The sequence below is a fragment of the Rattus rattus genome, chromosome 11, assembly GCF_011064425.1.
Source record: "Rattus rattus isolate New Zealand chromosome 11, Rrattus_CSIRO_v1, whole genome shotgun sequence".
Lineage (NCBI taxonomy): Eukaryota > Metazoa > Chordata > Mammalia > Rodentia > Muridae > Rattus > Rattus rattus.
In genome coordinates, this window is record NC_046164.1 from 78,786,431 (window position 1) to 78,801,437 (window position 15,007).

The window sequence follows — 15,007 nt, forward strand, 5'->3', positions numbered from 1 at the left end:
AATGCATTTGCAGAAATTAGCAGAACAGAATGCTTCTTTTGTATTTTACAAACCATGTGTATTTCTTTATAATCATGATGGCTGTATGAGCTCTTTCAGTGTTCAGCAGTAGGCGAAGAATAACTAACATCATAGAACATTTAAGTAGTGTCTTAGTATTTCACTTGCACTTGTTATAAATATGCTTGCACAGTTGATATTTTACTGAGTCTGTAATTTTCCATTTTACAGTTCATGTAATTATAAGCATTTTCTCATTTAAACGTCTTTGTGGATATACATTTTAATGGTTGAGAATAATATTAACATATTTTTATGAACCTTTTAATTTTAATTTGAGGTAAAATATTTTTTCAAACAGAGTCTGAAGCTAAGAAGTGTAAAAGTTCAAGGCTTCAGCTCTGACGTGTGCGGTCATTTCAGTCAGTACCTGCTCAATCATTATACTCCTTAGTGTCTGTTTGTGCTTGAGACTGCACTGTGTTCCTGTGCTACTCCTGCTTCTGCTTTAATAGTTTTACATATATCATAATTAATAAGCAACGCGTCACAAAGTGTTTTTAGACATGACTTTGCCTGCATACATTGCTGCTCACTCCTTTATGTGACTGTTGTTCTACAAATGACAGTGCACACTGGACAGTCCTGAAATGTTCGGTCAATAAAGTGGAAGCATCAACTTGCGATGCATGGGCTCCCATTGCCTGGAACTTTTCAGTCTTTGAAGATAATTGGTAATCAAATAAATACTCCAGGGAATTTAGATCATTGGCACGCCGAGGCAGAGATGAGAAAATAAACCTAAATTGAATACCTAAGTTGGATATGTTATAAGTTAATTTAATGACTTCCAAAGATTTTTCTTGATTGTTAAATATATTTCCTTTCATAATTTCATGTGTTGCTGACTAGTCTAGACAAAGCCATGAATATTACCTTCCTACTAAAGGGATATATATATATATATGTATATATATATATATATTCTCTTACAAATATTTTTATTAAGAACTAAATTATTTCTTCTGTTTTTCTCTAGCAAAGCTAGAATGTGTTACTTCAAATAAAACGTAACTTTGAAATATTTTAAAATATTAATATGCTTATAGAGAATTTATTCGACAATGTTTGGGATTTAGCATAAATTTTTCAAAATACATTAAAATATACCATTAAGGGCAGCACACAAAATATACCTATAAAGGCTGTAAACTATATTAGTGATAAAAGTGGCCATGAGGCCTTTTTTCCCTTCACCACCCCCCACCAGCATACAATCTGTGTTTACATTGTCTTGTCTGCATTCATGGAACTTTCCCAAATAAATTGTGGGCTTCTCAATATCAAATAGAGTGCTGCTTCATTCTGGCGAAATCCTGCATAGAGCCGAAATTACACTCTTTATTTATTTACTTATTTACACAGTGCCAAAAGCAGTTCCAAAGGATTCACAAGGAAGAATTAATCCTGTCCTCAAACAACCTTATTGGGCAGTGTTTCTTCTTAGTCCCATCTCTCGATGAGACAGCTAATCTTGGAAGTCTCACCCAGCTTTTTAAGGTCATGCATTTTGTGGGAGGAAGGCAGACCATCAAGATCCAGCATCTTTGTCAGAAACTCATCATAATGGTATCAGAATATCTAAAAACATAGCATCCCCTTGCTAGGAACCAATGTTGTGCCCACACATGGCCAGGAGCCTATTCCATGGAGATGCTTCAAAGTTCCAATGACCCATCTTTTGACCTTGAGAAGTCCCTACAAGCATGGACATGTCTACCCATTCTGGGGTATTGATGGAGACAGTGTTGGGCAGTTGGTTTAAGTCAGTAGCTCAGCCTCTTTCTCCCACTCCTATGGAGCAGAATAGTCATTGATATGGATCCCCTGTATGGATCTAGTGTGTTAATGTACAATTCCTAGAGCTGGTTGAATAGGAGTGTTACAGAATTCATCTTTATATGGATCCATGTGTGTTTGCCAATGCTCATTGGCATCTCAGCCATGAGTCAACTAGAAGACATCAGTCAGAAGGGATGATGGGGGATTTGATTCATAGTAGTAGGAGGGGTTCCAGATACAAAATTTTCAACTCACTACAGAGCTCTCTGATGGGTGGAAAACTCAAGCGCCAAGGATAAGGATCAGAATACAGTCAATACAGCACTAACGGTAACTAAAGAAACAACACTTTAAATAAATGTTCCATTGTTGACAGCCAAAGCCTCAAGCATGTGATAAGGACAGAAAAACAGCGCATAGTAGCCTGCAAAGACCATCATAGCTACCAGAATTGATGGTAGCTTTAAAATACATATATTTTATACTCCAGATTTTATTCCCCTCCTGGTCCACCCACCCCCCGACAGATCCTCATCCCATACCGCCTCCCCTCCACTACCACCCCTGCCCTGTGTCTCCATAAGGAAGTCCTCACCCCACTCACCCCACCAGACCTCTAAATGTCCTGGGGCCTCCAGTCCCTTAAGAGTTAGGTGCATCTTCTCTGACTGAACATAGACCCAGGAGTCCTCTGCTGTATATGTGTTGGAGGCCTTATCTCAACTGGTGTATGCTGCCTGGTTGGTGATCCAGTATCTGAGAGATCTTGGGGGTCCAGGTTAATTGAGACTGCTGGTCCTTCTACAGGGTTGTCCTCCTCCTCAGCTTCCTCCAGCTTTCCCATAGTTCAGCCACAGGGGTCAGCAGCTTCTGTTCATTGGTTGGGTGCACATACCTGCATCTGACTCTTTTCAGCTGCTTGTTGTGTCTTTTGGAGGGCTGTCATGGTAGGGTCCTTTTTGTGAATGTCCCATAGCCTTAAAAATGGCGTTAGATCTTGGGATCTCCTCTTAGGCTAGATTCCACTTTGGTCCTGTCCCTGGACCTTCTTTTTCCTCAGGCTCTTCTCCATTTCCATCCCTATATTTCTTTCAGACAGGAAGAAATATGGGTCAGAGATTTGACCCCATCCCTCACTTGATGCCCTGTCTTTCTGCTGGAGGTAGGGTCTACAAGTTCCCTCTCCATACTGTAGGGCATTTCATGTAGGGTCCCTGCTTTGAGTCCTGAGAGTCTCTTACTTCCCAGATCTCTGGTACATTCTAGAGGGTTCTCCCAACCTCCTTCCTCCTGAGGTCACCTCTTTTCATTCTTTCTGCTGGCCCTCAGGGCTTCAGTCCTTTCCTCCCCACCCAATACCAGATCATGTTCCCCTCTTCCCCACCTCCATCCTCTTTCCATCCCCTGTGCCTCTCTCCCTCCTTCCTTGTGGTTGCTTTCTTCTCCCTCCCAAGTGGGACTGAGGCATCCTCAGTTTGTTGACCTTTTTGAGTTCTGTGGACTATATCTTGGCTATTCTGTATTTTTTCTTGCTAATATCCACTTATCAGTGAGAATATACTATGCTTGTCCTTTTGGGTCTGAGTTACCTCACTCAGGATGATAGTTTTTAGTTCTCTCCATTTGCCTGCAAAACTGATGGTAGCTTTTAGTAAATTTTTTATATGTTACATGTAGTTAGAGATCCAGAGGTTAAAGTCCTAGACAGTCCTCATAAATCTGACCATTCTTGGGCTTCAGCATGCTTTCAACATGAAATTCAGAAATTCTATAGAGGAAGATAGCACCGAGAATTCAGAGCTTGACTCTTAGCTCCAATAGGTTATGGCCTCCGGAAACTGTTTCTGCAAGATGCCCTAGGGACCTACTTCCCTGTTCCTGAGGTTTCTGTTTCAGGAGCAGCCTCCCATTGATTGCTGGCAGAGGGAATTCCTCCTGTCTTAGCTACAAAATTTCTGCATTTATATTCACAACTGCTATCGCTGTAATATCTGCTGTTATCAAGGGTTCAGATTTGTTTCATTTTAATCCCACATGACAATCTGTTTTATTCTTAAAGATTATCAATCCTGAACTGACAGTATTTAGTACATCTAATTTATACTGTTTGATATCCACCTACTCCATTTTTAGAGAAAACAGACAAGTACCCAGTTGGATGATCACAAAGACAGCAGATGGGAGGACAGAATGCTCAACCCACATCTCATCTCACTGTTGGGAGATGGTTTTGTACACTGTGAATCCAGATACTGATTTCTGGGAGATTTGAGTATAGTCCAGATTTTGTTGTTGTCTTCATTATAAAGTATTTTCTGTCAGTTTTTAGTAAAACATTGTTTTCCATCACCTCTGATTGGTTAATAAAGATTCATCCAATAGTTAGGCAAGAGAGAGAAGGCAAGACTTCTCTCTGGACCTAATGAGAGGGGTCTCTGGTGGGAACCAGAATGTAAGAGATTCAACAGGACAATTTCAACATGAGCAGGTTGCCAGGGAAGTCCATGAGGACACAGATGGCAAGCAAGACCAAGACAATGGGTCATGTGGATGGAAATTAAGCTGGGAAAATCAGGTTAGAATAGCTCAGAACTTACCCAGCTTAGTGTTTGAAGTTTGTAATAAATATACCAGGTTTCCATGTCATTTGTTTGGGAGATAAAGGGGCAATAGAAAAGCTACCACCACTACCCCACCCAATCACATTACAGTTCACAAGGCTTATCAGTATCCTTCTAACAAGTCCTTGCAATCTTAAGTTTCCTGTTCTTATCACACAGACTCAAGGTATAAAAGCATAAATGAACTATGGTCAGTTTTACCTAAGTAAATTTACATAAGTATATATTTTTATCTAGTGATGCTTTATAGTAAATGATGACCATAAAAATTGGACATACCATTTTTTATTCTTTAAGCTAATTTAATTAATTTTGTAGCATGAGTATTATGCAAAGTAGTGCTAGATACTATGTTTTATACCTGAAACCACTACACAAAACTGACAAAAATTTCAATAATCAGGCCTTCAAGATAGCTCAGTGGGTAAAGGTGCTGTGCAAATCTGCCAATCACAGTTTGGTCCATGGAACCCACATAAAAGTGGGAGGAGAGAAGTTACCACAAAATTGACCTCTGAACTCACAGCTGAGCCATGGCATGTGTCACTCACTCTCAAGCTTCCCACACATTAATAATAATAATAATAACAAAATCTTATATAATAATGTCCCATGCAGGTCTACGGTTTTTACTGATCAGAACTCTGAGACACTATTTTATTCCGAAGACCCTGGAATGGGCTACAGCATAAAATACAAAGTTCTCCCACCCCAAACAATGCAGACTATTGCTTTTGCTTTTGTTTGACCATCAGAATTTTATCCTATTGCTGAGAACACCACAAATATTGGTCATGTGTTAGAGACAATGAAGCTGGTGCTGACCAGGAAACTTCTTCCCTTCTCATACCAGATATTAGAACACTGAAACATGCTGCATGGGTTACTGAGGAAAAAAAAACAACAAAAGTCATCAACAGACTTACCCAGTGGTGGCCCCTGGGAACTGTAATAATGACCATTGAGGCAAGATCTGCTCAGAGGTGCAAATAATAACATGGATGTTATAAGACTAACTAACTACTTTCTTGTAAGGTCTGCTCCATAAAACAAAACAAAACAAAACATGTCCCTGGTACTATACTCTAAGGAACTCTGATTAGGAAGCTCACTGTCTCTGGGGGCAACCATGACTAGTATATTTCTAAGTGGCACAGTACCAAAGTCCCTTCTAAGTAGGTCTCTCTCTACCAATGGATTAGTTAGTCTCCCAGAGTTCATAAGAGAAGACTCTGTGCACTGAGCAGTGGCTAATAAAGAGACACACAGCTCACTAAAGTGCCAAGAATATGTATCAGTTGAATGTTCAGCCATAAATGGGACATCTGTATCAACCTCCCCATCATAAACGGGAAGAAAGACTGGAGCATCTTTTGAACATGGCCAGACCATTGCAGCCATGACCTCATAGCCATCTGTGATTGCCCTGACAAGACTTACACAAGACCAAGCCAATTAACATTTTATCATCGAGGGGAAATGAGTGTTTGAGTGTCTACCGTAAATGAAGATCTATGGACAAATGATGGATTCTACAGGAGGGAAAGTCAGTTTTCCTTTAGACCAAACACTAGTGTGTGCTACACACCCAGGACCACATTGGCCAACATAAATTGGATTGAATGGGTTATTAGGAATGTGAAGCTGGTGTGGGTAGGAACATGGGAGTAGTTGAGCAGAGTTATGGGAGTTAAGATGACCAAAATACAGTGAAGGAAGTTGTCAAAGACGTAAAAATAGTTATTAAAAGCACAAAGGTTTTGAAAGCCTACTACCTTCTTGAAGATTACTGTGTGAGATTAGTGTGGTTCTACACTTAGTTCTGTTGCTAAGAACAGCAAAGCGTTCTCCTCAGCTCTACAGTGCTAGGGGTGGTGTCTCTAAGGATGTAGGGGCCGTTAAGAGATTCTCCACCCACCAAGGCTGACTTAAACCTGGAAAATGTTTCTACCTAACAGACGGACAAACCCTTCAGTCACTTATGTATTCCTATTCATCTTTTTCCAGTCACATTTTAATCATTGCAGGCCTTGAAGCAACGAACCTGGAAATGTACTTCCCAGGCTGGTCTCCAGGGCAACCTCTGGCTTCCTCTAACTCAACACTCTGCTTTTACAACTTGCATTTTCACCTTAGCTCTTTTGTGGATTATGTACTGGTTTGTAAGTTAAGCCAATGTCCCTGTCAATGTAAACAAGTGACAGCAACTGTGTTACGGACTTCAGGTTAACTTCTCCACATTGATAATCTAAATACCCCAGCAATTTAAAGGAGTTACTAAATTTCTCTAGGTCTGTCCAAATTGCCATATAACACCCTCACTGTAAGTCAATATGTAACACGTGTGGACTGCTGTCCATGTTTTTATTTGACTCAGGTTTGGTGATGGTTACACAGTCAAAGTTTGGCTCCATAAGGAAGGAAGTCAGCCTAGCGCAGTTTCTGACTGTTTGAAGCTCCATTTCCCCAGGATCCAGTGTAAGGTAGGTTGTGTGACCTTTTCCAGAAAATTCATGAATAGGTATGTATTCACCCCAGATAAGGTGTTGATGACATGCTAATGAAAGGAAACCATTGGGGTTAGCTTAGTACACCAGTGGCATTATTGGGGTTACTTAGAATAGTGAATTACTCAAAGGCAGGGATATCACTGAATAACCAGATCTGGGAGGAGTCTCCCAAACCACGCCCCTGATATGTTCTCCACCACTTGCAGGCATCTCCAGTGGAGAAAATTCCCTCCATCCTGTTATTATTTTATAACCTGCAGGGAGGGCTTCATGGACTTTTATATCTCTCTGTTCCCTGAGCCCCCTCCAGGAGGGGATGTTTCAAGGGGGATAAAACAGAATGCAGACATAATCCTGATAGCCTGTGTTAACATTTTTAGCCAAAAGCATAGTATACATGTATTAGTCATTTTTCTCTTTTATTCCACAGTGCCAAAAGTCAGAACCTGCTGTATTTTTTTGCCTCTTCATGAATTACTGGCCATGTCTCCTTACCAAAAAACGAACAAAAACAAACAAACAAAAAACCCAAAAAACAAAAACAAAAACTTGGATTGCAAACATTGCTTGACCACTCTGGCAGATGGCAGGATGGTCACATGTGGGACAGTCCAGACAAGACTGATTGCATACGCTCCCCTCTTTACCTGCTCGCAGCTCCATTGTGTAGTGCATTTCATCTGGGCAGAGGGATGTAGAGATCAGTTTCTTCTATGTATTTGTTATGGGGTTTAAAAGCTTGGTGATTTTCATATTATATAAGCTTGAACATTTTCACATTCTTCAATGAAAAGAGTCCTATGCTTGGAACCGTAATCTTTGAAGTTGATGTGACCGTGTATGATGCATAGGTCAGTAGCATCTTCAACAGGTGATATCTTTTAGACACTCAGACTGGGAGACTCAGACACACTCAATCAGAATTGGCCTTTTGACATGGTAACTGGGTTGTTCTTCTACACATTGAAGTTTTAGAAGCACTGAGAACAGTTCTTTTTTTTTTTCTAGCTTGTTTGTTTTGCAAACGCTTTCTGTACAGTCTGACTAGCTTGAAGATCACTATCCAGCTAAGGATAGACTTGAATTTAGACCAAATCTACTTCTGCCCCTCAAGTACTAGGCTTACAGCTGTGGGCACCAAACTTGCTTATACTTTTTTGAGGTTTATTTATTCTTATTTTATATACATGAATATTTTGCCTACATGAAAGCCCGTATACCGGCTCCTTGCAGTCCCCAATTCTGGAGGTCAGAACAGGGTGTTGAATACCCTGAAACTGAGTTGCAACCCATTGTGAGCTCCCACCCATAATCGTGTGTGGTAGGATTTGAATCTCCTGGAAGAGCAGCCAGTTCCCTTAACCACTGAGCCATCTCTTCAACCTGGTTTACAATTCTTTTAGAAAGCTGTTACTGTTATGTAATCATAACTCCTAATAGGTTATAGGCATTAAGTAGACATTCTTTGTTCATTTTAACCAACAACCCATGAGATACTGTCATTTGTATTCCAGGATCACTCTAAATTATCTCCTGGGGAAAGCATTAAAATAAGAATCAGAGTGTGCAAATTTCTTACCAAGAGCTATTCAGCTAGGAAAGAAGACATTTGAGACCTAAGAATCCCTTGATGCTTGTGAAGTGCAGGAAACCTCAGATATTTTCATTATGCTGCATTCACTCCCTTTTTCTGTAGGCGGTCTCTGGTCATTAAAGCTTCTAGTGCTGATGAAACAGTGGGGCAGAGGGGGCAGGGCATAATCTGGATCCAAGTGCATGCCACTGGTCTAGTGCATCTTGGGCTGAACTGTGGCAATAAGCATTCATTAATGACTCCCAACATTAACCTACACACCTTACATGTGTGGCTGAAAAACACATTTGAATCTATTTACAATGAAATGTAGTATAATTAACTTTGTCCAGTGATTTGTAATATTTCCTGACTTCTCGTATTTTCTGACTTTTAGGGACAACGCCTTAATTTATTGGAATATCATGTACAAAAGAGTGGGGAGTGCTTGCCTGATTTGTTCAGAGTTCTGGAGACCAACAAGAGCCTCCTGAATATCGAGCATTACTCCATCAGCCAGACCACTCTGGAGCAGGTCCGCCACCTCAGACAGCACACCATGCATGTTATTATTATGTATCATTATTTGCATGTAATTATTGAACTTTATCCATTAGACTTAAAATTAAATTGTTTCTTTAGCACATTATCTATTTAAGTAACCTAACTCAATTTAACAAAAATCTAGTAAATATGGCAAAAGTTAGGAGGCCTCTCTCATGTGCTTTTGTTCCGTGTACAGAGCTTTAATTTGCTCGCGAAGGTGCTGGATAGTCCCTTTCATTAAACCTCCCCTTTCTAACTATTCCATGCCAAATGACAGATTTGATTCTGCAGTAGTAGAACAATAGCTGACTCAGAGGGAAATAAAATGTTTACTAAGAATACCAGAAATGTAAATTTATTGAAACTATAAGGTATTGAAGTATTAAGACTTCCCAGGTGACATTTTAGTCCTTATTCTGTTATTCTTGTATGTGTGTGTGTGTGTGTGTGTGTGTGTGTGTGTGTGTTTGTGTGTGTGTGTGTGTGTGTGTGTGTATGCTGATAAAGCAAAGGGTAGTGTAAAGGCATGATATCTACTTTTCTAAAATTATTTTAATTATAATTTAAATATAATTACCTCGTTTTTCCTTCCTTCATTTTTTCCTCCAACCACTCCCATGTACTTCTTTCTGCTCTCTTTCAAGTGTATTATTATTATTACATAGGCATATGCATATACATACATATATACATATAAGTCATTATACATATAAATATGCATACATTCATTATATATTATATTATATTCATTCATATATTATATTATATTCATATTATATTCATTCATATATTATATTTATATTATATTCATTATTTATATTATATTACATTATATTATATTATATATATATATATATATAATGAATTTGTTTCTATGTCCATGGTTTCAGAGCTGAACATGTGATAGCCAACATCCAACTATGAGTTTCTGGGGCAGACTGATACTCCTCTCTCGGCACTTATTAATTGCCTATAGTTCTTTGTCTAGGGGTGGTGCCATGTCACTTGGGGTTGTCATAATTCAGGTCTTCTTTAGGCTACACTATTATTGAGATTTTGTGATTTTAACTTCCCAATCATATCTAGAATACATAGTCTCACAGCAGATGGGCCTCTAGTTCTTTTCCCATTTGGACAGTATCTGAGACAACCTTTCCCTTTATAATAGTCAATACGAGATGAATTAGTAACTATTTCATTTTTTTCTTCCAGGTCTTTGTTAATTTTGCCACTGAGCAAGCTCCACACTTTCCTGTTGATCCACCATCCACCGATGCTCAGCATATGTGCCACGCACGCATCTAGGCTCCAGAGGACTAAGCCTGTCTTCATAATAGCTCATCTAAGACGAGACGCAGGCATTGCTGAAGAGCTGGAAGAAATGCTCTGCCAGCCACGTACTCTCTCCTTCATTACTCTATGCTTATTAATAACCAGCAAACCGAAAGGTCACTCTCCAATGCAGACTCCTTGAGATTATTTCTGCTGATTGTTAATGCCGGTGGGTGACAGGTTGCCTGCCACAGACACAGCAATGAACTGACAAGCGTCCAAACTAAGAAGTCTAGGAACCAAGAGGAACACCCGAGGTCACCGAAGCCACACATTGCATCGTCCCTTTAAATAGACCGAGTCCCTAACAAATTGGAGTAGGAAGCATTTCAAGGATCATTTCTATTTTTTCACATCTTTAAATAAATGCCTGGCAATTTAAATGCAAACTTCTCCCAAAACTAAGTGACAATATGGTGTGGTATAAAGAAATTGACGTACGTGTTCCTGCTTTATGCCAATCCATCAGCAACATTCAAGAAGTTTGTTGTTTGTAATACTCTTAGAATCCCACAGGCTAATTTTATGTGGTTATAGAAGGAAATAAAAGTGGGTTGTGTTGTTAATTTGGATGACCAATAGTTGTCTTAAAATTAAGCCAGTTGTTTTGAACTCTTGAGGGTCCCATGTTGTATTAGTATTAGCTTCGTCTAAAGCCTTGTGGAGACGAATGTTCTCAGGTGCAATCTCTGAGGGAGAGAATCTCAAATCCCTGGACTGTGGCCAACACTGGGTTTAAACACGCACAATTGCATGTAACTAAACATATAGTGATGGGAGCCAATGGCCCCAGGCAAAGTCTAGACCTAGAAGGATTATAGGCAGCACATAGTAACTGAACACTGAGCTTTAAGTATTTTTCATAAGTTCGCTAAAAAATGTCACTCTCCGAATTGCTGCCCTCAATGATAGGGCTCCCGTAGGGTTTATTAAAATAATAAATAACACCTTAGAGTTAATAAAATGTGTAAAATCAATGTGTCTACTACTGAACAGAATTTCCAGTCAGACACTGCTGAACATTTTTTAACAGCATTTTCCTAAATCTTGATGATGGACCACATTAATTTCCTTGCAGAGTTTTGCCTTCGGCAGCATTAGCATTGGGCAGTAATAGCTGTGCTATGCAGAAAGAACGCTGCTGTGCTGTTTTTCTATACCACAACATTCTTAACACTGTCTTTTCTGCATATCATTTATATCTGAGATATTTTAATCGTAACGATTAATCAATCATGAGCAACTTTGATGTCACTGGTTTTGATTTTCGTGTATCCATCTCACAAGTCACAGTTTTTGGTGAAGAAATTTCAATTTAGGACTTTCTGATTTTCCTTTCCTCCTACTATGATGTATTCCATTCCTTTCCTGTTGTTGAATCAATAAATACCAAATTGTGCAACATGAATATATTTATGCTGTAGTGAATAAATGAGACGCGTTATAATTTAACCTGGCTCTTGAAAGTCATTGTGTTTGTGCCAGTGTCTTCCTTGCGTCTTTATTTGTGTCTTTGGGGATCCAATTTAATTTGGGTAAGGAGGAAATGGGGCAACTGCACATCTTTTACAGTTTGAAAGGTTAAAATTTAATTGAGTTTTGCTCTGCGATGTCCTGCTCTTAGGGGTTCTTTTCTGTCTTTGAAGTGCTGTATTCTTGAAGTTTGTGCTTCAAGGTATGCCTTTGAACAATAAGCAGGAAGAAAGAGAAACCCAACATGCTTAAGTGGCACATCCCAGAAGACTGGACACAAAGGTCACATCTTATGCTAATGTTGAAAATGCCATTACCTTTAGAAGTCATGTGGATATTTTATGCCTTTGCAGTTAAACACTTGTCTTAAGACTTTTGAGCTGAAGGTCACACAATTGAGACTTTTAAACCAACTATCCTCTCTAGAAATCATCCTGAGAAGAAACTTTATAGGACAGAGCTTATGATGGTAAATCCAGTAATATTGCCCTTACTATAGGCCTTAGCTTCACTTATCCTATACTAAAGTCCACATAAAAAATAAATATTCAGTGAAATGCACATTAATACTTGATGGCTTAAGGTTACAGTTTGGTTTGTTTATTGAATATAAAATGAAAAAGTAGTCTATCATGACCATTTTAAAGTATTTGAAAAACACATACATCTATTAGTGTTCGTGAGAATAGCTTGAGTGCTTCTTAATTACACATTTGCTCACTCAAACCCGGGAGAGGGATAATTTACATTTTCAAACAATCTTCACAATGTATCTATCTCTTTTTGTATAACTTTATACTGGAAAGATTCAGAGCCCTTTCATGTATTCACAACTTCATGCAACCATATGTATTTGTTCCTTTAAATAATATTTATAAACCAAATAAACAAAAACAAAAGCCAAATTCTGTACATAAGCGGATGGAGGGACAGCAAACATGGGGCTGACAGAGGAATAGATGAAAAAGATGTAAGTCCATCCTTGAGTTTGTGAACAGATGGAGATGACAAGGTGATGTCATACAGGATAAATGCTGCCCCATACTGGGCCAACAGAATGATAAGACAGCTATGCAATGGGATGGACTGTGCCACTTGATGGATCTCTGAGATGGCCAAACTCAATGTCCTGATGGCATTGGAAAAGAGAATGAGACATACCAACAATAGATGGGTGTTTGCTTCTGTGACCTCCACTCTAAAAGGATGAATGAATATCTCTTAAGAACTTTTCAATCCAAGATGGAAAGAGTTTCAGAATGAAAGTGCCTAGGGGAGAAAACTTGGAGCATCAGGAAAGGAGAAGAAACTAGAAACACTAAAATGAAATGTAAGGAGTTAGGCAGTGAAAGTTTGAAAATGCCTGGGCCTCAAAGAACATTGCAGTATCTTAAGAGGATCAAAGAATCCAGCCTATTTTTTTATCTCCAAATATTCATTTGCAAAAAAAAAGCTGCAAGGATGTTTGGACAAATGTCATCCAGTCTGGTTGTCTGGGCATGGACTGTGCAACTTGATGGGTCTCTGAGATGGAGAAAGAAGGAAATGATGGCATTAAAAGAGGATGAGAGCATACCAACAATAGCAGTGGGTGTTTGCCTGTGACTCTGGGCCACTCTAATAGAGTGAGAATGAATATCTCTTAAGAACTTTATTACATCCAAGATGGCTCCTAGACCTCTTGCTATTTCAGTAATGAAAGTGTAGGGGAGAAAAGGTCATTGGGAGGAAAGGAAATGGTACCCTGAGAAAGAGGAGAACAGAAATCTGAAAAGGAGGAGATGGGAATGGAGACAAAGCAGCTCTTTGGAAAAACTTGGTTCCCCCAAAGCATAGCCCTATCTTAAGATTTCAATCAGTCTGTGACATCTTCATTGTCCAGTACAAATATTCATTTGGCCATAATTAGCTGCAAGGATGTTTGGACTAGATGTTCTTTGATGTTTGATTCTTAATCCAGGCTTCTGATACCCTAGGTTGAAATGGCCCAGGTGCATTGTAATTCTCATCTTGGAAACAATGTAATGATTATGACAATGGTAGTTCCAGATTAATTTCTTTTATAGGAATGCAAAGAAAGTCTAGAAAATGAATTAGATCAATTTGGGATTAAGAAAGAAAAAAGTTATTGAAGTTAGGAATTAAGTTTTTATAACATTTGAGAGTGGTTCCTGGATAAGGAACCATAGAATTTTAAAATTATATCTAGGTCATCTGCTGGGACTCATACAATGTCAGGGACTGCAAGGAACAGCTAGTAGAACCACTGAGATGGAACATCTCAGCCACTGCCTGGCAGCTTTGCCCTGCCATTTATCATTAGGGTGGTGAAAATGCTGGGACCTGAGAAACTTTGAGCTCACATATAATAAGTTAAAAGGTTTAAATAATGATAAGTTTCTTATTATTATTTTGGCCACTGCCTGGGAATAGGCTTGGGATGGAACAATCTCATCTTAGTTCCGGTTATTCTTTTTGAATTTGATTTCTAAAAACAATGTCTTTTTTACCTAATTTTGAATTAAATAAAAGACTGGGGACAAAAGGCTGGAGAGATTTCATGAGACTGCTTTTCAGTTGGAATGTACAACATGTATTCTATTATATCTGACTTTGAAGACTTCTTTTCTCCTTCTGCTAAATGAGAGATGCACATGAGGAAAAACTAGATGTTCTGGGATGAGGATGAGAAGAAACAATTGAAATTGAGAGAATGTGAGGGGACAAGCACATTGCCCTGTGAGTGAAAATGGAGGTGTATGTGGTTTGTGAGTTATCTTGAAACAATGTAATGATGTTGAGAATGAAAGGGTAGTTGAACAGATTAATGCTTGGGAGTTTGAGAAAAAGAAACTTAAAAAAAAATGGCATTAGTGAAAAATGAATGCAAATGTGCCAACATTGGGCCCAAGCTGTGAGAAGGCAAGAAAAGATTGAGAGTTAGGAATTAAGATAACATTTGAGTGGAGAGATAGAGAAGTATAAATATATAAAATTTATACCAAAGCAAAGAGTAGTCTGTGTATATTTATTATGTGCCTTCCAGATATCCCTGTTTCCAGTTGAGAACCCTAATCCTGTGTCAAGGCTGGACCCTGGCAGTTATATAA

General features: G+C 38.9%; 1 protein-coding gene across 1 annotated transcript in view; it reads left to right on the top strand.

Annotated features, from left to right (window-relative positions):
- Abca13 (ATP binding cassette subfamily A member 13) overlaps positions 1-10,397 on the top strand; it is a 564,237-nt gene extending 553,840 nt beyond the window's left edge. The window contains exons 60-62 of the mRNA XM_032916398.1: positions 6,841-6,946; positions 8,944-9,081; positions 10,305-10,397. Coding sequence (XP_032772289.1) covers positions 6,841-6,946; positions 8,944-9,081; positions 10,305-10,397 — 337 coding nt within the window. The remainder of the gene's footprint in view (positions 1-6,840; positions 6,947-8,943; positions 9,082-10,304) is intronic.
- The last annotated feature ends 4,610 nt before the right edge of the window (positions 10,398-15,007 follow it).